This window comes from Nomascus leucogenys, chromosome X, assembly GCF_006542625.1.
Source record: "Nomascus leucogenys isolate Asia chromosome X, Asia_NLE_v1, whole genome shotgun sequence".
In the NCBI taxonomy this organism is placed as follows: Eukaryota; Metazoa; Chordata; class Mammalia; order Primates; family Hylobatidae; genus Nomascus; species Nomascus leucogenys.
The window spans coordinates 135590525-135617671 of record NC_044406.1 but is presented as its reverse complement, the minus strand read 5'-3'; the positions used below and the strand labels follow the sequence as shown (position 1 = coordinate 135617671).

The 27147-nt window shown below is 40.2% G+C and overlaps 1 protein-coding gene across 5 annotated transcripts in view; it reads right to left on the bottom strand.

The window, feature by feature from the left end:
* MAMLD1 (mastermind like domain containing 1) overlaps positions 1–27147 on the bottom strand; it is a 142299-nt gene that overhangs the window by 60762 nt on the left and 54390 nt on the right. For 3 of the 5 annotated variants that reach the window (XM_030807050.1, XM_030807056.1, XM_030807051.1), the window contains one exon: positions 5383–5541. The exons of the other annotated variants lie outside the window; for them this stretch is intronic. In XM_030807050.1, coding sequence (XP_030662910.1) covers positions 5383–5478 — 96 coding nt within the window. In that variant the 5' untranslated portion in view covers positions 5479–5541. The remainder of the gene's footprint in view (positions 1–5382; positions 5542–27147) is intronic. 5 annotated transcript variants of the gene reach the window in all.

Genomic DNA, 27147 nt, shown 5'->3' with positions numbered 1-27147 from the left:
AAGGCAAGGCCTCTGCCTGGCTTCTTACCCCAGTTGGGTGTCTGGAACAGGAAAGAGCCCTTACTGCAGAAGAAGGAGGAGGGAGCAAAGGGAGCGAACAGCTGCGTGCTCCACGGGGAGGATCCCCAAAGTAGAAAGGCGCATACACACTGCAGCCCTTGACCCAGAATGCTCACAGCTACATTACAGATTCAGGTCTCCTCAGTGCACTGGGGCTGCTGATGAGACTATGCGATCCTCAGGGGTCAGGACACACATTTTCCATCACCCTTCTGATGGCAAAAAACCTCTGAGCCAATGCCAACCTCTGATCATTAAAGAAAAAGTGCTCACAGCAGTGTGTGGTTTAGGATCATGCCCGGTGTGGTTTGGAACACGTGCACAACCACACCTTGTTCATCACCATCCCAGAAACCCTGACGCAGGCGAAGAGCAAAGTTATTAACCCTACTTTACTGATGTGGACACTGAGGCCCAGAGGCTCATGCAAGTTATCAGTAAGTGGCAGGGAGAGTTGCCTCTAGATTAACTGGCCCCTAGGATCACCTAGGTCTTGGAAGGGGACCCATACACATGAGCTCCCCTCTCTTGGGGCCAGATTTGCACCTGTGCCGTGCCTTCAGCCTGCACGAAGCAGGGGATGCTGGCAAAGACTCAAAGCTGTGAATCTGGGTTTTCTCTTGAGGCTTCTAAGGGAGCTGTTTCGACCACTCGCTCTGTCCCCAGCTGGCTGCCCCTGCATGGGGTTTTCGAGCAGCCTAGCTTTCCGCCAGGCTTGGCAGTGGACAACGCTGGTCAGAAGGTCCCAGAGAGCTACCAGAGTGAAGTAAATTTGCTTCTACTCTTTACCTGTTTATGGGCTGTCTCTGCCACTGGAATGAAAGGCACTGAGAACAGTGCCTGGCCTGCAGAGGGCCCCGGAAATACCTGAGCTTCTAATCTGGGAATGGGAGTAGGAAGGGCTTTGGACGCAGGGCACCTGAGTTTGAGATCTGAATTTACAACTTCCTGCCTGTGTGACATTGGGAAAGTCTCCATCCTTTCTGAGCCTCAGTCTCCACCCTGGGGAAGTGGAAATATCAATCTCTGTGACACAGAAACAAATGAGCTAATGTGCACAAAGTACCTTGCACAAGAGAGACACTCAACCACTTGCCTCCAGGTTTCACCAAGAACTACAGAGTAAGATAGATTTGTTCCCAGTGGAGGAAGCCTGGGAATAATGTGCCCCTAGACTATGAATTCCTGGGGCTCAAGATCGAGCACAGGGCCAGACACACGGAAGGGACCCTGGAAATGTGGCAGGAGGCCAGAGATAGACAGGCCCTTAGAGCTCATACCCATGCCCTCTGACCTCAAGAAGAAAGAAACCTGCTCAAAATCTCACAAAGAGCTTGTTCCAACCCTGGATCGAGTCTGAGGACTCCTTCCTGAGTCCAGCACTTTTTTTGCAAGAAGTATATGCCTTGAAAGCTGATGGGCACAAATCTTGAACCCCATCACATACACACCAAGGGAGGAGGTTACTGGAAGTCCTCCTACTGGGTATGTCTAAGGTCACCAGTCTAAAGAAAAGGGATGGATAGGATGGGGCCAGTATTTTTGTAGCCATCCAAATGTCCACATACCCTGTTACACTGAGGGCTCCTCTCTCCCCCTTCTTCAGCCCTACTTGCATTTAGAGGTGAGAAAGATGTGGGCTGAGGGGTTGTTTTTCATCGTATTATAGATGGAAAGCACACTGCACTTGGGGCCATCCAAATGAAGACCCTTGATATAGCGCGCCCCACCTTCTGGATGGCCATCCTTCCAAAAGTCACTGAATTTCTCAGACTTTATTCTCTTTATCCATAAAGAAGGAGAATAATTATAATCCCCCACCCTGCCCAACCACTGACTGGTTGGGAAGCTCAGAAGAAATACTGGGCATGGCATCCCATTGTAATCTATAGAGTGAGTCGCTTCTTCACATTAAACGGCTGAACACAGAAAATGTGCAAAAAGCACTGTGTCCCCTTCCTCCTCCAACTGAACATTTCATGCCCTTCGCACCCCCATTTTGTCTAGGAGCTGCCTTATGAAGGGAATAGGTGCCTGCTCCGAGCTGAAGGAATCTTTGCCACTTATGGTGGGGTATGGACTGAGACAGAGATGGCATGTGACATGCACACTGAGTCTCAACTCCATGCAGGCTCTGGAGCACTCTCAAATTGGAGTGCTAATGCCTTTTAAATTCTCACACTAGCAATCCTTCGACCTACTGATCTAGGGATCTAGGGAAAGAATCACCATCTTAACTTCAAAGGGAAGGACCAAATGTTCTGCCTCCTGTTAAAACTCCATACACTAACTGCAGAGACTGGATGCCTTATTAACCTTGGGTAGATGCCCAAATATTCAAAAGGTCAAACTCTTCTGTTCCCCAGATAGCCAGAGTCATTAAGCAGTCACACTATTAAATGAATGAACAGATGCTGAAAAGGTACTTGCATTACTGAGATTTCTTATGGTGATGGCCCCTGCCTGATATGTATTCAGCATTTTGTAGTTTTCAATGTGCATTAGAGTATAGTGGTGATGACATTGGCCTCTGAGTTTGCCACTTCTTATATCTGTGACTTTGGTCAAATTGCTTAATCTCTCTGAGTCTCAGTTTCCTGGAGATAATAATAGCTTCTTCTTCCCAGGGTTATCATGAGGATTACAGGAGATAATGCCCCACAAATGCTTAGTAAAGTGCCTAGTACCTAGTCAATGCTGAATTAAAGGTGGTTATTCTTACTTTTGGTTCATTTGAACTTTGTTCTCAGGGAGAGCAAAGGATAGACAAAGCCCCATAGCTAGTGAGGAGTAGCTGCAAGACTAGAACCCAGGTGTTCTGATCCCTAGTCTTAGGCCAAAAACAACTGTTACAGGAGATGAACATTTTCCTTCAAGGGAGCTCACAATTATTTCCATGTAAATTCAAGGACTCCTTAAAGAGAACTCTCCTCTGGGGCTGATAGCATTTTTTTTTCAAGATTGATTTGAAACATGTTTTTTGTTTGTTTGTTTGTTTTCTGGGAAAGAACAAGAGAAGCAGTTAAGCTGAATGCCTGAAGCAAATCTCTGTTAGCAATGCTTTCAGGATGAGGGAGAGTGGTGCAAGAAACTTGCTTCCAGATGCACATGGTTTCCTGGGACTAGGGTTCAGGGTGTCATCCCTGAGTGTTATTAAGTGTCAGAAGGAGAACAAACAAGGGAAACATCTGAGATCCAGCTAAGGCTACACCCTGGAAATGCAAGCCCAGCTCTTGCAAAGGAGCTCCTTTGGCCACTCACCTTCCAGGCCTTACAATAACTTGTTTGGACAGCAGGTTTCTTGGTGGACTCACAGGCCATTCTGCTTTTATTTGGTCAACCTCAGTTCACAAGCACCAAGATGCTGAGATCCTCAGAGTGTGCAGCAGTTTCATATTAGCACTGGGTACCTTTCTGAGGCTACAGGGATACCGTACAGTAGCACCTGTCACGTCCAGCCAAAGGAGTGGGCTCTCTCAATGTCATCCAATGCTGTTTCAACTGTGAAGAAGACCATCTGAGAGAGTTGCTTTTGGAGGCTGAGGCAAATTTTTAAAATTCTTTGATCTCCTCAACTGGGGTGAATTCTTGGTCTTCTAGGACAGCTTGAAGTTTTAGAAAGAGTCAAGCCACTCAGAGCCCAACAGAGAACTCTTTCAGAGAATGAGGTGTGGCACAGAAGAGGCAGAGGGCTGATTTTGATCAAGTCCAAAGTGTGACTCTAAAGCAATGAATGTGAATTTTTGGCAAAGCTTACAAAGGGCTCTAAAGGCCATCTGCAAAGAGAAGCCAAGACTGGAAATGACGTAAGCAATGACAACTTCTCCAGAGTAAACGCACAGATGGCCACTCCAAGGACCTGTTCTAAGGACAACCCCCACTGGAATCTGTGCATTCAACTGTACACTGATCAAAACCAAAGCAGTTACTTACTGGCCACACTTTTTAAGAGTGTTGGTGGAGTTGGGGAGAAAGGGAAGAGGACCCCTGCATCCACAGTCCATCAACCCTTTCTCTTACAATTTGGCCCAAGTGAATGGAAACAAGTGGGAAATAAAAGAAAAATTTAAAGTCATGCTAAAACTGATCACGGACTCTGGGAGCATTATCAGGTTTTTCTTTACTGACTCAATTGTTGATCATAAAAGAGACGCATGAAATATAAAGGGCAATTAGGATGGAGCTTAGAGATTTCTCTCTAGAAGAGGCCTAAGGCCTGGTAATTTGGACAGGCTGCTGGCCAAGTAATGTCTCCATCTCTGCCATCCCACCTGACTGCAATCTCTATGAGAGCTGGGGACTGCAGTAAACAGTTTTGTAAATGTCTACATGCTCAACTTGATAGCACATTCTCAATACACTGTTGGTGGTTGACAATGAGGAAACGAAGAGAAAACAAGATTTCAATCACCTCCTTCTACATCTGTGCACATATCAGAATTTTAAAATAAATCAAAAGCTGACTGGCTGAAAGTGGATTGCCCTGGGAATTGGAGAAGACAGGCCCTCTAGTTATGTGAAATGGCATTACCTCAGAGCCTAGGGCTTCCAGTTCTATGAAAAGGAAGGAAGCCGACCCACGGCTCTATAAGAGCCATTTCCTCTCTGCTCTATTAATTCCAGAGATTAAGCAAGCCACTCCTCTGTGGCCCTAATACCCCGAGATAACAGCTATTGTGTTTGCTGCAATTCCTGCTAACAGAGCTAATCTTGGTAGATTGGTGGTGTTGCAGGGTTTTATTGTCAAATTAAACTAGTCAATGGCTCTCATAGTCCCTTCTATCATCATCCTGCTCCTAGAACTACCACTGGAATCCCTAATCCTGAGTTTCAGAACACTTGGATGATGTCTGAGTTGTGTCAGATGAGTTTTTAAAAGGATAACAGGGCCAGAAAGTTGAATGGGAAGACCTCTCTGTGCCCTACCCACTAGATCTTGTTCTCAGTCATACTAGGAAGCTCATGCAATATATCTAGTGCTTGCCATTCTGACTGGCTTCTATTAAGAGAAAAAGTAAGCTCGTCTTCCCTCTCTCATCCTTTCTCATTTTTCTTATTGAATGGGTGCAATGCAGTGATCACTACTAGACTGGGAGTCCATATGGAACCTTAGACTATATTTCCAGCTCTTCTAGAAACCCACAAGGGGTGGGATCAGCTCATCTCCTAGATCTCTTCTAGATCACATTTGAGTTCCTTATATTTTGAGTTGGATCCCTGCCACCAAGTTTGCACAGAAAATTTCAATAGCACATCTTATGTTCAAGTTTGAGATTAGAAGCATTCAACATCCCCCCCTCCCCCCATGGCCCATTGTCTGACCGATTCCTGGAGCTTTCTGGGCTCCTGACGATTTCCCACCATGGCGAAATGGGGAAGCATGCTCTTGATTACAAGCCGACTTTTCCAGTCATCCATTGTTTGACCTGCAATTTTATTCTTGACTCTCCAAGGCGTTTCCCAAACGACCTAGATACAGGGCTTAGGGAGACAAAAAGTACACTGTCTTTCAGATATGAAGATGAGACCACTGACCCCGTGAATCACAGACTTTCACTCTGAAGACAGGTTTGTGTGGAGTCAGCCACATTCCTTTTCCCTTCTTCCCACCCACCACCCTCATTGAGCACCCCCACCCCCAAGGATGAGGGGCGTTTTCGTGAGACAGTTGGCTGGGATAAAATGACAGTCCTTGACCAGAGCAAAGAACAAAGTTCACTGGAAGGCAGAGGAGTGGATGGAGGAGCAGCTTCATGTGACTAAAATAACACTAGGCCTACAGGCATGATATCTGGGTCCTAGGTCTGGATTTGCTTTTGTGTGATATGCAGTGAGATCCAGGAAAAGCTTCCTCTGTTCTCTGAGATGCAATTTCCTTATATGAAAACATGGTGGCTAAATTAGGTGATGGCTTAGGGCCTCTTCAGCTCTACTAGAGTAAGCCTTATGGTTCATAGAAGAAGCAACCACCAATTGTGGCACTGTTAGGATACAGCCAAGTGAGCTAACAGTTCAAAGACTGACAGACACAGGAAGGGAGCAATAGATATTGAAAGGGGCTCATGAAACCCTGGTGCACTGATTTACAGGAAACTGACTGAGCAGGTTATGATCATGGCTACTCCTCCATGACGGATAAGCAGACATATGCAAACCCAGGTAAAGTTTCATTTCTTTTTGTTTTTCATGATGTAGACATGAAATAAGAGCTCCGCTAAGACATTATTATATAAGGACAGCTCTATTTCCCATAAACCTCCTTGGCAGTACAGCATCAGCTTCTAAAATCTCAAGTCTAAACCTCTGCCTCTGGAAAGATGGAGAAGTACTTTTCCCCATTCTCTCACTGAGTATCATTAAAACCTCTGGGCATTATATATAAAACAAACATAATAAGACATTAAAAGGTGGAAAGAAAAAAGTATACCAGTTAGGGACCTTGGGACCTGAGCAATGATGCAGTGGCGAGTTCTCTGGATTTTGTTTCTGCCTCATATATACCAGACTTGGAGCTGAAGAAGCCAGAAACCCAGAATGCCAAACGGCACTAACAAAGAAGCCCCAACAAAAGCCTGCTCTTCCTAGCCAAAAGACTGTGAAAGAGGTAACCTAGCAAGACAGAAAACTTTTAGACAATAACTGCTCTACTCAAGCCAAACACCATAGGAGAAAATGCAGTCCCATTATATTCCATCAGCAAAAGCCAAATGAGGAGCCTAGACTCCACCCCCACATAGCAGTAATGAGGTGCCCTTCCCTATCCGCACTAGAGTAGTATCAGTAAAAGCCTAGTGGGGAGTTGGAATCCTCACCCCTGTCCAGCAGTAATGAGGAGCTCCATCCTCCCTGATGTCAATGAAGAAAAAGATGGTGCCCCCTTCCCTGCCAGAGCAGTGTCAGAGGAAGTCAGCTAAAACAGAAAATTTAAATAAGATCCAGTCTTATAATGCAATATCCAAAATGCCCAAGTTTCAGTAGCAAGGCACTTGTCATACCAAGAACCGGTAAGATATCAAACGGAATGGAAAATATTATCAGCAGATGCCAACAGCAAGATGACACAGATGTCAGAACTGCCTGAAAAGGATTTTAAAGCAGTAATCATTAAAGTGCTTCAACCAACAATTACAACCATGCTTGGAAGCAAATGAAAAAAATATAGAAAGTCTCAGCAAAGTAATCAGATTTCTCAGCAGAGAAACAGAACATATAAAAAAGAACCAAATGGAAATTTTAGAAATGAAAAATGCAATAATGGAAATAAATTCAGTGAATCAAATCAAGAGGAGAATGGTAAGAACAGAGGAAAGAATTAAGATAGGACAATAGAAATGACCAATCTGAACAACAGAGAGAAGATATCCTGGAAAAAAAAAATAAACATAGACTCAGGGACATGTAGAATTACAAACAAAAGATCTACCTTTCATGTCACTGGAATTCCAGAAGGAGATGAGAAAGAGAATGAAACCAAAAAAAAAAAAAAGTATCCAAAGAAATAATTGCTGAAAACTCCCCAAATTTGACAAAAGACATACATCTGGAAATTTAAGAAGCTGAGTGAACCTCAAACAGTATAAATATAAAGAAATCCACTCCAAGACCTGTAATAACGAAACTTCTGAAACATGAAGAGAAAAGCTTCGAATGCAGTGAAAGAGAAATGATACCTATAGAAGAAAAATAATTTGAATGAGAGTGAATTTTTGGTCATAAACCATGGATTCCAGAAGGAAGTAGCATAATATTTTTCAAGTGCTGAATAAAGAGAACTGGCAACCCAGAACCCTATACTCAGTGAAATTATGCTTCAGATATGAAAGGGAGATCAAGACATTCTCAGATCAAGAGACACTAACAAAATTAGTCAACAACATGCCTCTACTAAGAGAATATCTAAAGAAAATTCTCTAAGTGGAAAGGGAATGATAAAAGAAAGAATATTGAACATTAAAAAGGAATAAAGACCAATGGAAAGAGAAAAAATTATGGGTAAATATAATGAACTTTCCTTCCCCTCTTGAGTTTTCCAAATTATGTTTGAAGGTTAAATCTTCAATTATAACATTGTCTGATGTGTCTGTAAATGTATGTGGAAGGAATATTTAACACAATTACATTATAAATAGAGGAGAGTAAAGGGGTGAAAGGAGAGGTAGGGTTTCTACACTTCACTGAAACTGGCAAAAGTTGACACCAGTAGATTATTATAAGTTACGCATATATATATATATATATATATATATATATATAATGTAATACCTAGAGTGATCCCTAAAAATGCTGTACAAAAAGATAGATTCAAAAATGCTATACATGAACCAAATGGAATTCTAAACATTGTTTGAGTAACCCACCGGAAGTCAGAAAAAAGAAAATAGAAAAACAAAAAACCAGAGAACAAACAGAAAACAAAAATAAATTGGCAGAGCTAAGCGCTAATTTATCAATAAATACAATAAATGAAAATGGTCTAAACATACCAATTAAAAGACAGAGATTGGCAAAGAAGATAACATGATCCAATGATATGCTGTTGCAAGATGCTCACCTCAGATATAATGATTTAGAAAGGCTGAAAGTAAAATGATGGAAAAAGATACACCATGCAAATATTAATTTTACAAAGTAACAGAGGTGGCTCTAGTGATATTAGATAAAGTAGACTTCAGAGCAAAAAAAAAAAAAATACCAGGGACAGATACGGACATTACATAATGCTGAAACTGTCAATCCACCAATAAGACATAGTACTCCTAAATGTGTATGCTTTAAACAGAAGACCTGCAAATATAGGAAGCAAACAGTTTTAGAACTGAACGGAGAAATAGAAAAATTCACATTTATAGATGGGGACTTCAACACCTTATCTCAACAACTGATAGAACAACTACACAGAAAATCAGCAAGATGTAGAAGAGCCCGACAACAGGTTTCAGTAAGGCCTAAATAAAATGTATAGAGTGCTCCACCTGAAAAGAATATAACTTACATTACTTCAAACACCCAAGAAATATATACCAATATAGACATATTTTCGGTCATAAAACAATCCACAAAATATTAAAAGAATTCAAATAATAAATGATGTTTTCTCTGTGATGGAATCAAATTGGAAAACAATAACAGAGAGACAACATGAAAATCTACAAACACTTAGAAATTAAAAAGCATACTTTAAAACAAATTCATGGGTTAACGAGGTCTTAAAAGAAATAAAAATTACATTGAACTGAATTAAAGTGAAAATACAGTGTATCAAAATTTGTGGGACACAGGTAAAGCTGTGCTGAGATGATAATGTATAAAACTAAATTTTTGTGTTAGAAATGAGGGAAATTCTAAAATTAATAATATAAGCTTCCACTTAAGGAACCTACAAGAAAAAGAATAAAATAAACCCAAAGCAAGCAGAAGGAAGAAAATAATAATCAAACTCAATAATACTGAAAACAGTTTGATAGCAGAGTATATGGTGACCATAGCTAATAACAGTGTACTGTATATTTCAAAATAGCTAGGAGAGAGGACTTGCAATGTTCCCAACACATAGAAATGATAAATATTAGCGATAATGGACACCCCAAGTACCCTAACTTGATACTTTCACAGTCTATGCATTTAACAAAATATCATATGTACCGCATAAAGATGTACAAATATTTGTATCAACAAACATAATATTAAAGAGAGAAAAACAATAGAGAAACCCAATACAAATCTAGTTCTTTCATAAAATTAATAAAATGTACAAATCTCTAGCAAGACTGACAAAGGAAAAAGGGAAGATGCAAATTACCAATACTCTGAATGAAAAGGGAGATGTTACTCTAGACTGCAGGCATGAAAAGGATAATAAGGGACTACTACTATGAATACACATATAAATTTGAAAACTTAGATGAAATGGACCAGTCGTTATAAAAGTGCAAACTGCCAAAATTTACCCAATATGAAATAATCTGAATGGCTATATAATTATGAAAGAAATCAAATTCATAATTTAAAAATCTGAAATGAAAACTTTAAGCCCAGATGACCTCACTAAAAAATTATATTAGTTGTTTAAAGAAGAATTAGCACCAATTCTACATAATATCCTACAGAAAAGAGAAGAGGGAACACCTCCCAACTCATTGCATTACCTTGACAGCAAAGACAAACACTGTACAAGCAAGAAAAAAAAAAACACTGCAGACCAATATTTCCCATGAATATAGACACAAAAATCCTTAAGAAAGTTTCAGTAGTTTATAAAAAAGATTTATATACCATGTTCAAGTTGAGTTTATTCTTGGTGTGCAAGGGTAGTTCAATATGTAAAAGTCAATCCATGTTAATCATACATACCACCACATTACCATAATATGCTATGTTAACAGGCAAAGACTAAAAATCATGTGATCCCCTCAAAACAATATTGAAAAACAAGAAGACTCACGTCCTGACTTTAAGACTTATCACAAAGCAATAATAATCAAAACAATGTAGCACTGGTATAAGTATAGACATATAGACCAATGGAATAGACTTGAGAATTCAGAAATAAATCCATTTTTTTTTTTTAAGACTGAGTCTTGCTCTGTCACCCAGGCTGGAGCGCAGTGGTTCGATCTCAGCTTACTGCAACCTCCACCTCCCAGGTCAAGCGATTCTCCTGCCTCAGCTTCCCGGGTAGCTGGGATTACAGGCGCCCAGGTAGCTGAGATTACACCACACCCAGCTAATTTTTGTGTTTTTGGTAGAGATGGGGTTTTGCCACATTGGCCAGGTTGGTCTGGAACTCCTGACCTCAAGTGATTCGCTAGCCTCAGCCTCCCAAAGTGCTGGGATTACAGGCGTGAGCCACCATGCCCAGCTCCTACCTAAACCCATAAATCTATGGCCAATTGATTTTCAACAAGGGTGCCAACACCACTCAATGGGGCAAAGAATGGTCTTCAACAAATTGTCGTGTGACAACTGGATATCCACATAGAAAAGAATGAAGTTGGACTCCTACCTTATATCATACACAAAATTCAGCTCAAAATTGATCAACAACCTAAACATAGGAGTTAAAACTGTAAAACTCTTAGAAGAAAACATAGAAGTAAATCTTCATGACCTTGAATTTCACAATGGAACTTTATGACACTAAGAACATGAACGACAACAACAAAATAGATAAATTGGACTTCATAAAAACTTTTGGGCATCAAAGGACGTTATCAAGAAAATGAAAAGACCTATGGAATGGGAGAAAACATTTGCAAATAATATGGCTAATTAAAACCTAGCATCTAGAATATACACATAACACCTAAAATGCAACAATAAAAAAGACAACACAATAAAAAACAGGCAAAGGACTTAAATAGATTTATTCCCAAAGAAGATATATGAATGGCCAACAAGCATATGTAATGATGTTCAACATTATTAGTCATCAGAAAAATGACAACCGAAACCACAGCATACCACTTCCCATCCACTAGAATGGCTATAATTTAAAAAAAAAAAGAAAATAACAAGTGTTGGTGAGAAGGTGAAGAAATTGGAACCCTCATACATTGCTGGTGGGAATTTAAAATGTTGCACCTGCTATCAAAAACAGTTTGGCGGTTTCTCAAAAAGTTAAACAGAATTACCATTTGACCCCACAATTCCACTCCTCGGTATATACCCAAAGGAATTGAAAATAAGGACTCAAACAAATACTTCTGCACAAATGTTCTTAGCAGCACCAAAAGTGGAAACATACCAAATGTACATCAAGTAATAAACGGCTAAACAAAATTTTGGTACATCCACAGTGGAATATTATTCAGCCATAAAGGGAACGAAGTACTGATAACATGCTGAAACATGAATGAATCTTGAAAACATTAAGCTAACTGAAAGAAGCCAATCATAATAGGTTACATATTGTATGATTCCATTTATATAAAGTGTCTGGAATAGGTAAATCCATAGAGACAGAAAGCAGATTGGTGGTTGCCACGAACTGAGGGGAGGGGAAGAATGAGGACTAACTGCCGAATGAGTATGAGGTTTTATTTTACGGTGATGCAAATGTTTAGAAATTAGATAGAGGTGATGGTTGCATAACATTGTGAATGTACTAAATATCACTAGATTGTTACGTGAATTTCATCTTTGTAAAAACATAGAGACAACACCAAATGCTGGTAAGAATGTGGAGAAACTGAATCACTCATAACATTGCTGGTGGGAATGTAAAATGGTATGGCCACGTTGAAAAACAGTTTGGCAGTTTCCTTAAAAACTAAATATCCAGCAACTATATGACCCAGTAATTGCACTCGTGGGCATTTATCCCAGAGGAATAAAGACTTGTATTGACATAAAACTTGCACATAAGTGTTTGTGGTAGTACTATTCATAATAGTAAAAAACTAGAAACAACTCAGCAATGCTTCAATGATGGTACATGTATACTATGGAAGACTACTCAGCGATACAAAGAAATACACAGTTGATACAAGCAACGGCCTGGATGAATCTGTAGAGAATGATTGTAAGTGAAAAAAAAAAAAAGACCATCCCCAAAGGTTCCATACTATACTATTCTATTTATGTAACATTCTTAAAATAACAAAACTATAGAAATGGAGAACTGATTAGTGGTTTCCAGGGATTAAGGAGAGAGTGGGTATGGAAGGGAAGTAGGTACGTCTATATATGAGCAAAATGAGAGATACCCATGGTGATTGAAATGTTCTGTATTTTGACTGTGTCAATGTTAATATCCCATTTGTGATATTGTATAATCATTTCACAAGATGTTATCATTAGGGGAATATGGCTGAAGAGTACATAGCATCTATCTGTGTTAGTTCTTACAACTTCATGTGAATCTACATCATCTCAAAAAAATAATTAAAATCATAGAATCCTATCATGTGATGCAGAAAAAGCCTTCAACAAAATTCAATACTCATTCATGATAAAAACCAGGCATAGAGGGGAATGTCCTTAACTTGATAAAGAATATCTACAGTAAATCTACAGTTAACATCACACTTAATGGTTAAAGACTGACTGCTTTCCCTCTAAGAGTGGCAACAAGGCAAGGCTATCTGCTCGTGACACTGATATTCAACATAATACCGGAAGCTCTAGCTAGTCCAATAAGGCAAGAAAATGAAATAAAATACACACATTTTAAAAAAGAAGTAGCTGCCCCATGCCACACTGCCATTGCTGACACTGTGAACATCTGCATGGAGGTTGGCAACCCCTGCACCTGCCAGCACCCACCCCAACTAAAGAAAGTGCACCCTGCCATTCTGCTACTGTTGCTGGCACATGTGAATGAGCACGGATCCTGCTGCTACTGTCCGATGAAGTGCTTTGGCTGGCACCATCCATTGGAGTGTTGTGACCAGCAGTCCGGGAACAGCTCAGCCCCTTCAGCACAGCAGGTTTCTAACCTTGAAGGGCCAGAGAACAAAACTGATGACTTGATACCAGCCCCCCAGAGTTAGAACACACAGCCCAGAAGTCCTGAGCTGAGCTTTGCCCCACTAAAATCTCCCAGAAACAAAACCAGCCAACTGAACCCACCTTATATCACAATCAAACCCCCAAGGACATCAAAAAAGAAAAAAAAAACATGCAAAGGAATGCAACTTCAAAGACTGAAAGAATTTCAGCCCACAAAGATGAGAAAGAACCAGGCCAAGAACTCTGGCAACTCAAAAAGCCAGACTGTCTTGTTACCTCCAAATGACCACACTACTTCCCCATAATGGTTCTTTACCAGGTTGAAATGGCTGAAATGACAGAAATAGAATTCAGAATATGGATAGAAATGATGATCATCAAGATTCAGGAGAAAGTCAAAACCCAATCCAAGGATTCTGAGGAATACAATAAAACAATACAGGAAATGAGAGACGAAATGGCCATCTTAAGCAAGAGCCAAACTGATCTGAGAGAGCTGAAAAACTCACTTAATGAATTTCAGGATACAACTGAATGTATTAACAGCAGGACTGACCAAGCTCAGGAAAGAATCTCAGAGCCTGAAGACTGGCTCTTTGAAATAACTCAGACAAAAATAAAGAAAAAGCAATAAAGAAGAATGACCAATACCTCTGAGAAATATAGGATTATGCAAAAAGATCACATCTATGACTCATTGGCATCCCCGAAAGAGAAGGAGAGAAAGCAAACAACTTGGAAAACATATTTCAGGATATTGTCCACAAGAATTTCCCCAACCTACCTAGACAGGCCAGCATTCAAATTCAGGAAATACAGAGAACCCCTGAAAATACTACACAAGAAGACCATCCCCAAGATGCACAGTCATCACATTCTCCAAGATCGAAATTAAAAAAAAAAAAAAAATCATGTTAAAGGCAGATAGACAGAAGGGGCACGTCACCTACAAAGGAAACCCCATCAGGCTAACAGCAGACCATTCAGCAGAAACCCTACATGCTAAAAAAGATTGGGGGCCTATATTCAGCATTCTTAAAGAAAATAATTTACAACCAATAATTTTATTTATAGCCAAACTAAGCTTCATAAGTGAAGAAGAAATAAGATCCTTTCCAGACTAGCAAATGTGAAGGGAATTCATTAACAGCAGACTTGCCTTACAAGAGATCCTGAAGGGAGTGCTAAATATGGAAAGGAAAGGCTGTTACCATCCATTACAAAAGCACACTTAAGTACATAGACCAGTGACACTATAAAGCAATCACACAAAAAAACCTGTATAATAACCAGTAAACAACATGATGACAGGATCAAATGCACACATATCAATACTAGCCTTGAATGTAAATAGGCTACATGCCCCAACTGAAAGGCACAGAGTGCCAAGTTGAGTAAAGAAGTGAGACCCAATGGTATGCTGTCTTCATGAGACCCATATCACATGCAACAACACCCATAGGCTCAAAGTAAAGTGATAGAGAAAAATCTACCAAGCAAACAAAAAACACAAAAAAGCAAGGGTTGCTATTCTTTTATTTTTTTTGAGACAGAGTCTGGCTCTGTTGCCCAGGCTGGAGTGAAGTAGCACAACCTCAGCTCACTGCAACCTCCACCTCCCAGGTTCAAGCAATTCTTTGCCTCAGCCTCCCGAGTAGCTGGGATTACAGGTGCTTGCCACCATGCCCAGCTAATTTTTTGTATTTTTAGTAGAGATGGGGTTTCACCATCTTGGCCAGGCTGGTCTTGAACTCCTGACCTCATGATCCACCCACCTTGGCCTCCCAAAGTGCTGGGATTACAGGTGTGAGCCACTGTGCCTGGCCAGGGGTTGCTATTCTTATTTCAGACAAAACAGACTTTAAACCAACAAAGATAAGAAAAGACAAGAAGAGCATTACATAATGGTAAAGGGCTCAATTCAACAAGAAGACCTAACTATCCTAAATACATATGCATCCAACACAGGAGCATCAGATTCATAAAGCAAGTTCTTAGGGACCTCCAAAGAGACTTAGATAACCACACAATAATAGTGGGAGACTTCAACTCTCCACAGGCAGTATTAGACAGATCATCGAGGCAGAAAACTAACAAAGATATTTAGGACCTGAACTCAGAACTTGACCAAATGGACCTAACAGATATGCACAGAACTCTCCACCCCAAAACAACAGAATATACATTCCTCTCATCTGCAAATGGCACATACTCTAAAATCCACCACACAATCAGACATAAAACAATCCTCAGCACATTCAAAAAAACCGAAATCATGCCAACCATATTCTTGGATCACAGTGCAATAAAAAAAGAAATCAATGCTAAAAATTTCTCAAAATCATACAATTACATGGAAATTAAACAATGTCCTCCTGAATGACATCTGAGTAAATAATGAAATTAAGGGAGAAATCAAGAAATTATTTGAAACTAAGGAGAACAAAGATACAACATACCAGAATCCCTGGGACACAGCTAAAGCAGTGTTAAGAGGGAATTTCATAGCACTAAGTGTCCACATCAAAAAGTTAGAAAGATCTTAAATTAACAACCTAACATCACCACTACAGGAGATGTAGAGTAACTAGAGAAACAAGAGCAAACGAGCCCCAAAACCAGCAGAAGACAAGAAATAACCAAAATCAAAGCTGAATTGAGGGAAAAGATGTGAAAAACATATAAAAGATTGAAAAATCCGGAAGTTGGTTATTTCAAAGAATTAATAAGATAGATAGACCACTAGCTAGACTAATAAAGAAAAAAAGAGAGAGGCTCCAAATAAATATAATAAAAAATGACAAAAGGCATGTTATCACTGACCCAACAGAAATACAAAAAATCCCCTGAGACTACACCAACACCTCTATGCACAAAAGCTAGTAAACCTAGAAGAAATGGATAAATTGCTGATAACATACAACCTCCCAAGATTGAACCAGGAAGAAATTGAATCCCTGAACAGACCAATAATGAGTTCTGAAATACAATCAGTAATAAAAATCCTACCAACCAGAAAAAAGCCCAGGACCAGATGGATTCACAGTCAAATTCCACCAGATGTGTAATTCCTGGTACCATTCCTTCTGAAATCATTTAAAAAAACTGTGGAGGAAAGACTCCTCTATAACTCATTCTGTGAGGCCAACATCATCCTGATACCAAAACCTGGCAGAGACACAACAAAAAAGAAAACTTACAGCCAATATACTTGATGAATATAGATACAAAAATCTTCAACAAAATACTAGCAAACTGAATCCGGCAGCACATCAAAAAGCTCATTCATCATGATCAAGTAGGCTTTATCCTTGTGATGCAAGGTCGGTTCAACATATGCAAATCAATAAATGTGATTCATCCCATAAACAGAACTAAAAACAAAACTCACATGATTATCTCAATAGATATAAAAAGGCTTTCAATAAAATTCAATATCCTTTCATGTTAAAAACCCTCAACAAACTAGGCATTGAAAGGACATACTTCAAAATAATAAGAGCCATCTATGATAAGCCTACAGCCAACATCATACTAAATGGGCAGAAGCTGGAAGTATTCCCCTTGAAAACTGGGACAAGACAAAGATGCTCTCTCTTACCACTCCTATTCAACATAGTATTGGAAGTCCTATCTGGAGCAATCAGGCAAGAGAAATACATAAAGGGCATCCAAATAGGAAAAGAGGAAGCCAAACTATCCATTTGCAGACGATATTATTCTATTCCTAGAAAATGCCATATTCTTGCCTAAAAGTTACCTGATCTGATAAACAACTTCAGCAAAGTTTCAGAATATAAAATCAATGTTCAAAAATCAGTAGCATTCCTATACAGCAACAATATCCAAGCTGAGAGCCAATTAAGGACGTAATCCCATTCACAATAGCTACAAAAAGAGAAAAATTCCTGGGAATATGGCTAACCAAGGAGGTGAAAGATCTCTAGAACAAGAGTTAAAAAAAAAACTGCTCAAATAAATCAGAAATGACACAAACAAATGGAAAAACATTCCATACTCATGGATAGAAAGAATCAATATTGTTAAAATGGCCATACTGCCTGAAACAATTTACAGATTCAATGTTATTCCTATCAAACTAACAATGACATTCTTCACAGAATTAGAAAAAAAATTAAAATTCATATGGAACCTAAAAGAAGCTGAAATAGTCAAGGCAATCCTAAGGAAAAAGAACAAAGCTGGAGGCATCACGTTACCAAACTTCAACCTATACTACAATGCTACAGTACCCAAAACAGCATGGTGCTGGTACAATAGCAGGCACATAGACCAGTGGAACAGAATAGAGAGCCCAGAAATAATGTTGCACACTTACAACCATCTGATCTTCAACAAAGTTGACAACAAGTAATGAAGAAACAACTCCATATTCAGTAAATGGTGCTGGGATAACTGGCTAGCCATATGCAGAAGATTGAAACTTGACCCCTTCCTTACACCATATAGAAAAATAAACTCCAGGAGGTTTAAAGACTTAAATGTAATACTTCAAACTATAAAAATCCTGGAAGATAACTTAGGAAATATCATTCTGGATATAGGCTCTGGCAAAGATTTTATGACAAAGATGCCAAAAGCAATTGCAAAAAAACCCCAAAATTGACAAATAAGACCTATTTAAACTAAGGAACTTCTGCACAGCAAAAGAAACTATCAACAGTGTGAACAGATAACCTACGAAATGGGACAAAGTATTCTCAAACTATGCATCCAACAAAGGTCTAATATCTAGAATCTATAAGGAACTTAAATCAACAAGCAAAAAATAACCCCATTAAAAAGTGGCAAAGCACACGAATAGATACTTTTTAAAAGAAGTCACACATGTGGCAAACAAGCATATGAGAAAATGCTCAACATCACTAATCATTAGAGAAATGCAAATCAAAATCTCAATGAGATACCATCTCACCCCAGACATTTAATGGCTATTACTAAAACAAACAAAAAAAAAAAACAGAGGTTGTGGAGAAAGGGGATAGTTATACACTACTAGTGGGAATATATAACTAACTGAACTAATAGACATCTACAGAACAAAAGCAGTTTAGTGATTTCTCAAAGAACTCAAAGCAGAATTAACACTTGACCCAGCCATCCCATTATTGTGTATATACCCAAGGGAATATAAATCATTCTACCATAAAGACACACACATGCATGTGTTCATCACAGCACTATTCACAATAGCATATACATGGAATCAACCTAAATGCCCATCAACAGTAGACTGGATAAAGAAAATGTTATATATATACACCGTGAAATACCATGCAGCTGTTAAAAAAAAAAAAAAAAAAAAAGGAGATCATGTCCTTTGGTCCTTTGCATAAATGTGGATGGAGCTGGTGGGCATTATCCTAAGTGAAAAAGAATAAAAGTCCCAAAATTGCATGTTCTCACTTACAAGTCAGAGGTAAACAACAGACACTGAGGCCTACTTGAGGGTGGAGGGAGGGAAGAGGGTGAGGATCAAAAAACTACCTATCAGGTACTATGCTTATTACGTGGGTGGCAAAATAACCTGTACGCCAGACCCCTGTGACATGCAATTTACCTATATTTCAAACCCGCACATGTACCCCTGGACCTAATTTTTTTTTAAAGTAGAAAAAAAAAGAAGAAAAAGAAGTAAAACGATTGCAGTTGACATGATTGTCTATCTGAAAAATCTCAAAGTATCTACAGAGAAACTGCTAGAACTCATATATGAGTTCAGCAAATTCTCAGGATACAAGATCAACATATAAAAATTAATTGCATTCCTATATACTAGCAATGAACACACAGACATCAGAATGAAAACACAATACCATATACTATTGCTCAGAAAACACTTACGTGTAAATCAAGGAAAACATGTACAGGATGTATAAACTGAAAATTACACAACACTGATGAAAGAAATCAAAGAATTAAAGAAATGGAGTAATATATCATGTTCATAGATTGGAAAACTCAACATAGTAAAGACATTGATTTCTCCCAAATAGATATCCAGGTTTAACCAATTCTTATCAAAATTCCAGCAAGATTTTTTGTAGATATAAAAAATATTTTTCCAAAATTTTATGGAAAGGAAGTAGAGGAGCTGAAACAACTGTGAAAAAGTAGAATACCCAGTGTACCTGATTTAAAGACTTATTATATGGCTGCATTAATCAAGACTGTGCAGGAATGGCAGAGGGACAGACAGATAATTGGAACTGGACAGAGAACCTAGAAATAGACTCACATAGATACGCCAAACTGATTTTTGACAAAAGTGCAAAAGCAATTCAGTGAAGGAATAATATCCTTTTCAACACATGGTTCTGGAACATCTATAGGCAAAACATGAACTTCAATCTATACCTTATACCTTACACAAAAATTCACTCAAAGTGATCATTGAGCTACAATTAAAACATAAAATTGTAAAAGTTTTAGGAAAAATAGGAGAAAATCTTCTGGATTTAGAGCTAGGCAAAGAGTTCTTTCTTAGACGTGACACCAAAAGCATAACCCATAAAAGGAAAAATTCATAAGCTAGACTTCATCAAAAATAAAATCTTTCGCTCTGTGAAAGACCCTGTGAATAGGATGAAAAGTCACGCTGTAGACTGGGAAAAAATATTTGCAAACCTTATGTTTAATGAAGGACTTGTATCTAGAATGTATAAAGAATATCAAAACTTAACAGTAAGAAGACAAACCATCCAATTAGAAAACGGGCAGAAGCCATTTTGGGGGCCGAGGCGAGTGGATCACCTGAGGTCAGGAGTTCGAGACCAGCCTGGCCAACATGGCGAAACCCCATCTCTATTAAAAATACAAAAATTAGCCAGGTGTGGTGGTGTGTGCCTGTAATTCCAGCTACTCATGAGGCAGGAGAATCGCTTGAACCCATGAGGTGGAGGTTGCAGTGGGCCAAGGTCATACCACTGCACTCCAGCCTGGGCAAGGAGTGAGACTGTCAAAAAAAAAAAAGAAAGAAAGAAAAGAAAATGGGCAAAAGATATGAAGAGGCATTTCACTGAATTTCACTGAAGAGGATATGCAGATGGCAAGTAAACACATGCAAAGACGTTCAACATCATTAGCTATTAGGGAAATGCAATTTAAAGCCACAATGAGATACCACTACCTACTTAACAGAATGGCTAAGCTAAAAAACAATGACAACATCAAATGCTGGTGAGGAAGTGGAGAAACTGGCTCACTCATTTACTGCTGGTGGAAATCAGTTTGAAGTGTCTTACACAACTCAACATGCAACTCCCATATGACTCAGCAATTGTACTCCTGGGCATTTATCCCAGAGACATGAAAGTTTATATCAAAAATTTATATACAAAAATTTATATTTTAGAATAGAAAATGTTTCTTATAAATTTTTAAAATTTTTATACGGAAACCTGTACCAATATCAATTTCCAGGTTTTGATAATGTGCTATTGTTATATGAGTTGTAACCACTGGGGAAAACTAGATGTAAGGTACAGGGGGGGCCTCTTTACTATGTTTGCAACTTCCTGTGAATCTAATTTTTCCCAAATAAGAAACTAACTGCTATTCCAAAAAGACTTCAGGGTCCAGATGCAGGGGGACATCAATTCTTCTTACTGCTTTTGGGACCTTTCCTACATAGCACTATTTTTTTCAATCAACTTTTGATGTTTGTACAGACTTTCTTATTTAAAAAAAAAAAACAATTACCACCCAAATATTTCTTGGGTGCTTCAGGGGCCAAGCCTGAGGCCTCAGGAGTGACCGCATACAAATGTGAGGGTCTAGAGACATCCCAGTAAAGACAAAATGGCATGATATGCAGTGCACCCAAATGAAGAAGAAAAAAAAGAGGCCTCTGATACTGCTAAGGCCATCACTAACTCCCTCATCCAGATGGGCCCAGCATCTCCAGCTTCTCTGCAGGATGGAAGCTCAGATCTCATTACAGGACTGGCAACACAAAACCTATCAACTTCAAGCAAGCTGCCCATTCAGCCCTAAAGAAAAAAGGTTTAAAATGCTGCTTTGGCTTTCAAAGACTCCACTCTATTGATTTTATGCCTTCCCCCTTTGTGACACCCGGAGCCAATGTAAAGGGGACTGGTGAGGTAGTGGCCAAAACTTCCTACACAAAGGCCCAGTTCTCTGGTGTGCAGTAGCTGCCTACTCCCTCACCACCACAATCTTCATCAGGTACTGGCTGGACCCAGGAAGCAGGGCCAATGGAGGGGACACTGGAGAGGGATCACTGCCTGTACATTGACTTTGGTCCAAGTTGAAAGGTATCTCACAACCTCAGCACATTAGCCTGTGGACATAGCTTTGTTTCTTCTTTCCCTCTAGATGAATCCAAGCCTATGAAATAGCCCTTAAGCAGACCTTTCTGTCCAAAGCAGGAGTAAGCCACCTTTTGCATCCAAATGCCTGGCTGTGTACCATCTTCCCATGGCAATGTTTATGAGCACCTGCCCAGGAAGCCTATGCCTCTCATAAAAAGAAACCAAATCCTCAGCAATGTTTCTCACTCATGCACAATCCAGGGATAAAGAGGAACTCCAAAGTCATCTGCCACATGCAATTTGGAGTTTAGTCAAATAAATCTGTGGGTCTTCAACTTTCGATTTTATATTACATCCACGTTTGCTCTAATACAGGAAAAAATGCCTGCATCCTCAAGTAAATGGTTGTTCCAGGGAGATGTGTTGCTCTGTGGCTTTGTTACTTGTGGACCCAGGAAGTGGAGTGGAGTGAGTAGTGTACTCACACATTAGTCACAGAAACAGAGGCCTGTGGGCAGTCTCTTTTCCCACCTCAGGCTCTAAGTACACACCTGGGAGCCCTTAGCCACCTATACCCAGAAGAAGATATGAAAGAGAGCAAAGACCCTCTGTGCTGGGCTCTGAAGCCACCCCAGTAACCCCAGAGTTATCACTGTTTTACCCCTCCTTACATTATCTATGACCTCTTGCTTTTCTGGGACCTTTAGCTCCCAGACCATGGACCCTGCTGGATCCCTAATGCCCATCTCAAAGTGCCAGTTGGAGCTAGATCTACCTTGTTGCCACCTGGCTCTAGGCATGACAGGAAGGAAATGAGGAACCAAATCAAAGGCACCTGGCAAGAAAGGAAGAGGAGTATGTGGATATTGATGGAGCAACCCCAAAAGGCTGAAATCTTTAGAAGCTCAAAGGTGTCTGAGTCCCACAACCCTCATCAAATCAGAGGAAAAATGAACTAAGGGGCAGAAACAACTTTGGGCTTCAGCCTGGAACGTCCAAAGGTGAGCTGCATTGTGAAGCCAAGCTCTGTGCTCTGTGCCTGCTTCTGAGCTGTACCCTTAGTGACTCCAGGTAAGTTGCTGGACATGCCTGAGTCTGTCCCTCATTCTAATAGCTTCTTCCTCTGTTCCCTGGATGGGGTGAGGATGAGGAGACAGGTGTGGTTCAGGCATTCCCAAGAAAAGTTCTGAGGCGAGGCCATCATGTCCTACCTGGAGTCTCCAGACTATTGGGCAGATTTGGGGTTAAGGCAGAAGACATTCAATATTAGAGCCATAATTTTTCAAGGGTGAAATTTGGCCCTCAAAGAAAAGAAAAGCCAAAAGAACTCCTGCTTTCAAATGAGCTTGCAGAAGAACGGAACACATCTACTTGAGTGAAGATAATGTTGATGGCAGAGTAATTCAAGTCTATTTTCAAACATGCATGTTGATGTTATGGATTGAATTATGTCCCCCAAATTAATATGTTGACATCCTAACTCCCAGTACTTCATAATGTGATCTTATTTGGAAATAGGGCCATTGCAGATGTAATGAGCTAAGATGAAGTCTTACTGGAGTAGGGTGGGCCCTTAATCCAATATGATTGGTGTCTTTATAAAAAGGGGAAATTTAGACACAGAAACATGCACACAGAGAGAACACTATGTAAAGATTGGAGCTCTGCTGCCTCAAGCCAAGGGAAGAGGCCTGGAACAGGTCTTTCCCTAGAGCTGTCAGAGGAAGTGTGGCCCTGCTGACACACCTTGATCTTGGACTTCCGGCCTCCAGAACTGTGAGACAATCAATTCTGTTGCTTAAGTCATCTAGTTTTTCATATTTTGTTATGGCAGCCCTAGCAAACTAATACATTGGGGATGAAAATGTTTCTGCAGGCAAGGTGAAGATGCCAGTGGAGACTGGCCCATTTCCATAGCAGACCATACTTGCTGGTTACTTTGAGCTTCTGGGCCTGCTTAGTCTTCCGTGGTGAGGGACTGACCATCTCTCATTATGATGAATAAGAGCTGGAACATCCTGAGCCCAGAGCAGTCCTTGGCTCTTGGCACTCAGAGAACACCTAGCTCTGGATTCTTATTATTCTGCTATCCCTGTGAGCCTGAAACCAGGGATCATTTATCTCAGGTGGCTCTCAACCAGAAAACCCAACAAAATACTTTGCTCATGGCAAATGCTTATAAACTTCTGTAGACAAAACTGTGGTACAGGGGCCATATGGGAATGGAGAAGAAGCAATCGGAAGGCAGCATCTTCATGGAAATTTTGCATGGCTTGATGGCCAGCTGAATACAGACCAGGAGGCTAAGGCCATTCCTACTTTCCAGACTTCCGGCCTGGATGGTGGGAAGAAATGTGGGGCTGCTGATAGGCAGAGAATGCTGCACCAGCAATAGACTCCTCAAGCCACTGTCATCAGTCATGACCATTTCTGGCTGCAATTAGAGCAGATCACCCTGCTGTACTAGGGACTAGCTAACTGTTACTAGTTACTATATACCACTAACAATCTTAGTGTTATACTAGGACGTGAATAAAGTAGGATGCCTTGATCCAGGAAACCAGACCTGGGAGAAGCAGAAGAGCCCAGGCTGGAGACAGGCAGGGCAAAGGTTAATAAGGCCGGCCTCCTAGATGTCAGTATAGCCAAGGCTTTGGAGCCCAACAAGGAGGACCTGAAACAGAAAGGTTGGCTTCTCAGTCATGAGTTATGGGGCTCTGGGAAAGCCGTTTAAACTTTAGGACTCAGTTTCCTCATATGTAAAATGCAAAGTTCCATACAGGAATCTAACAGCTACCTTTGGGTGCCTGCTATGAGCCAGACACTGGGCTTGACAATTTACACAGAGCATTTCACTGGCTCGCTCCAACAACCCCACAAGGTACATAGGAAGAGCCTTCTGTACAGATGCTCCCTCTGTGTTCCCCAGGTCCTTGGCAGGAAGTATTTGTCTAGCATTTGATTCCTCCTCTAGACTGTAAATTCTTGTGAGAGAAGGAAACATGTCTTATATGTGGCTGTAGCCCCAGAGTGTTCAGAGCATAGTAGGGTCTCAGGAATGATCTCCTGAATGGATCTGCAGGGTGGATTCAAGCTTGGGAAGAGGGCTGGACTAGAACTCTCTGAAGGCATCACCCAACCTAGAGCCTGGATGACTTGGTGTGCTGGAGCACAAGTGAGCTTAGCAATGCATAACACATTGCTTAATATTTCTGTGAATTTTCGAGGACTGTTTCGACACTATGCTAGAGCTGTGAGGCATATAATTACAGCCTTGTGCTAATAGATATATCAATATTCTAAAACATCAATTTTAGTTTTGAAAAGTTGACTTTAAAAAGCTCAAAGTGATGTGAAGAAATTGGAGCCCTCATACATTGTTGGTGGGAATGCAAAACAGTGAAGTTGTTATGAAAAACTAGCATAGAGTAGCTATATGATCCTACAGTTCCACTCCTAGATATATGCCCAAGAGGATTGAAAACACAGATTCATACAAAATCTTGAACAGGAATGTTCATAGAAACACTACTCATAGTAGTAGCCCAAAGTAGAAACAACCCAAATGTCTATCAACAGGTAAGTGGATAAATAAAATGTGGTCTAGCCATACAGTATAATATTATCATCCATAACAAAGAATGAAGTACTGATCCATGTTATAACATGGATGAACTGTTTAAACATCGTGCTAAGTGAAAGAAGCCAGATACAGAAAACTACATATTGTATGATTCAATTTATATGAAATGTCCAGAATAGGCAAGTCTATAGAGGCTGAAAGTAGCTTAGTGGTTGCCTAGGGCTAGGGGAAGGAAGGGAGACTGTGGACCGACTATTAATGGGTACGGAGTTTCTTTTGAGGGTGATGAAAATGTTCTTGAATTAATTGTGGTGATGGTTGCACATCTCTGTGAAAACACTAAAACACGTTGAATTGTATACTTTCAATGGATTAATTGAATGGTATATGAATTATATCTTAATGAGGCTGCTTTTTGTAAGTCCAAATTGTTATCACTCTTTGCTCTAATTTGACATTTTAGAAAGATGTTTCTTTTAGAGAAAAGATACAACAAAATCTTTTAAGTTTTGAAGGAGAAAAACGTTTACACCCTCTACCATTAGCAAGACTGGTTCCCTTTGAAATGGGCCATCAACACACCTTTTTTTCCCTGTTTTTATGCTGACCCAGCAGTGCTGGAAACTTTCTTCCAGCAACCCACATATTAATGAACAACTTGCAAAGTTGGTGTAGGAATATTCTAAGCCTTGGTTGATCCTACTTTTGACATTGCTGCTGCTGCTGCTCCCCAGGAACTCCCAATCTCTGCCCTTTTGATTTCAGGAAATTTTCATGCCATTGAGGTTAAAAATGCCCCCCTCTCATTTGGGTGTCATGTGCTACCCAGTGATGAATCAGCTTGAGGCCAGGAATTCCTGGCAAGTACAAGTATCCCATAATCCCACAGAGTGGGCTCAGATGGCAGAACCCTGCTTGAAGGAGCCAAGAATTGTACAAACCAATAAGCCAATTTAGGGCAAACTGTCTCTCAAGCTGACCATGTGCTGAAAACTTATTTGACTCTAAAATCAAACAGCACACAGTGACCTCCCATTATGGCAGAGAACAGAGTTTTCTGAAACTTGGGGACATCAAGAAACGAGGGCAGACCAAGACTATCTTACACCAACAATAGCAATGCTCATCTTGTCACGTGATTGACTGCAGAACTAGCCTTCAAAGTAATGTGAGTCCAAGTTTTTTCAAGTCCTTATTTCTTGAAAAAGAAAAGTTGAACTTGTTTAGCATCATCTTTTCCTATGCTATAAACATCAGACACTTTGAGAATTCAAAGATACCTTGGATTTGAAGTGGCAGTCCAAACTGAAAATTCAAGTGATCTCCGTGCTAGTTTTCTCACGAGCTAAATGCCTGTGGGCTTAATTCCCTTAAGCTTTTCCATAGTTGACCATCAAAGTTGGTGTGTGTTGGAGGGTGCTGTTCCAGTGTCCATTGCAGGGACACAACATACCACTCATTAGTTGGTATACTCTCTCTCTCTCTCTCTCTCTCTCGTTCTCTCACTCTCTCTTTCTCTCTCTTATGGAAAGCACTAAGGCACTAGAAGCCCTGGAGGAAAAGGGCCCCCTCTTTAAGCTTGGGGTTATCCCCATCAGTACTGGTAGGCATAGATTCCTCTATCTTCCTCTCAAATTGCTGCTCCGGTGGTTCTGCAGCTGACTAGCAAAGGAAACAGGGGCAGCAGCTGGTCTTTTCCTTTTCTGCCCTTATGGACTGCTCAATCGTAGCCCCAAAGGCGCACACACACACACACACACA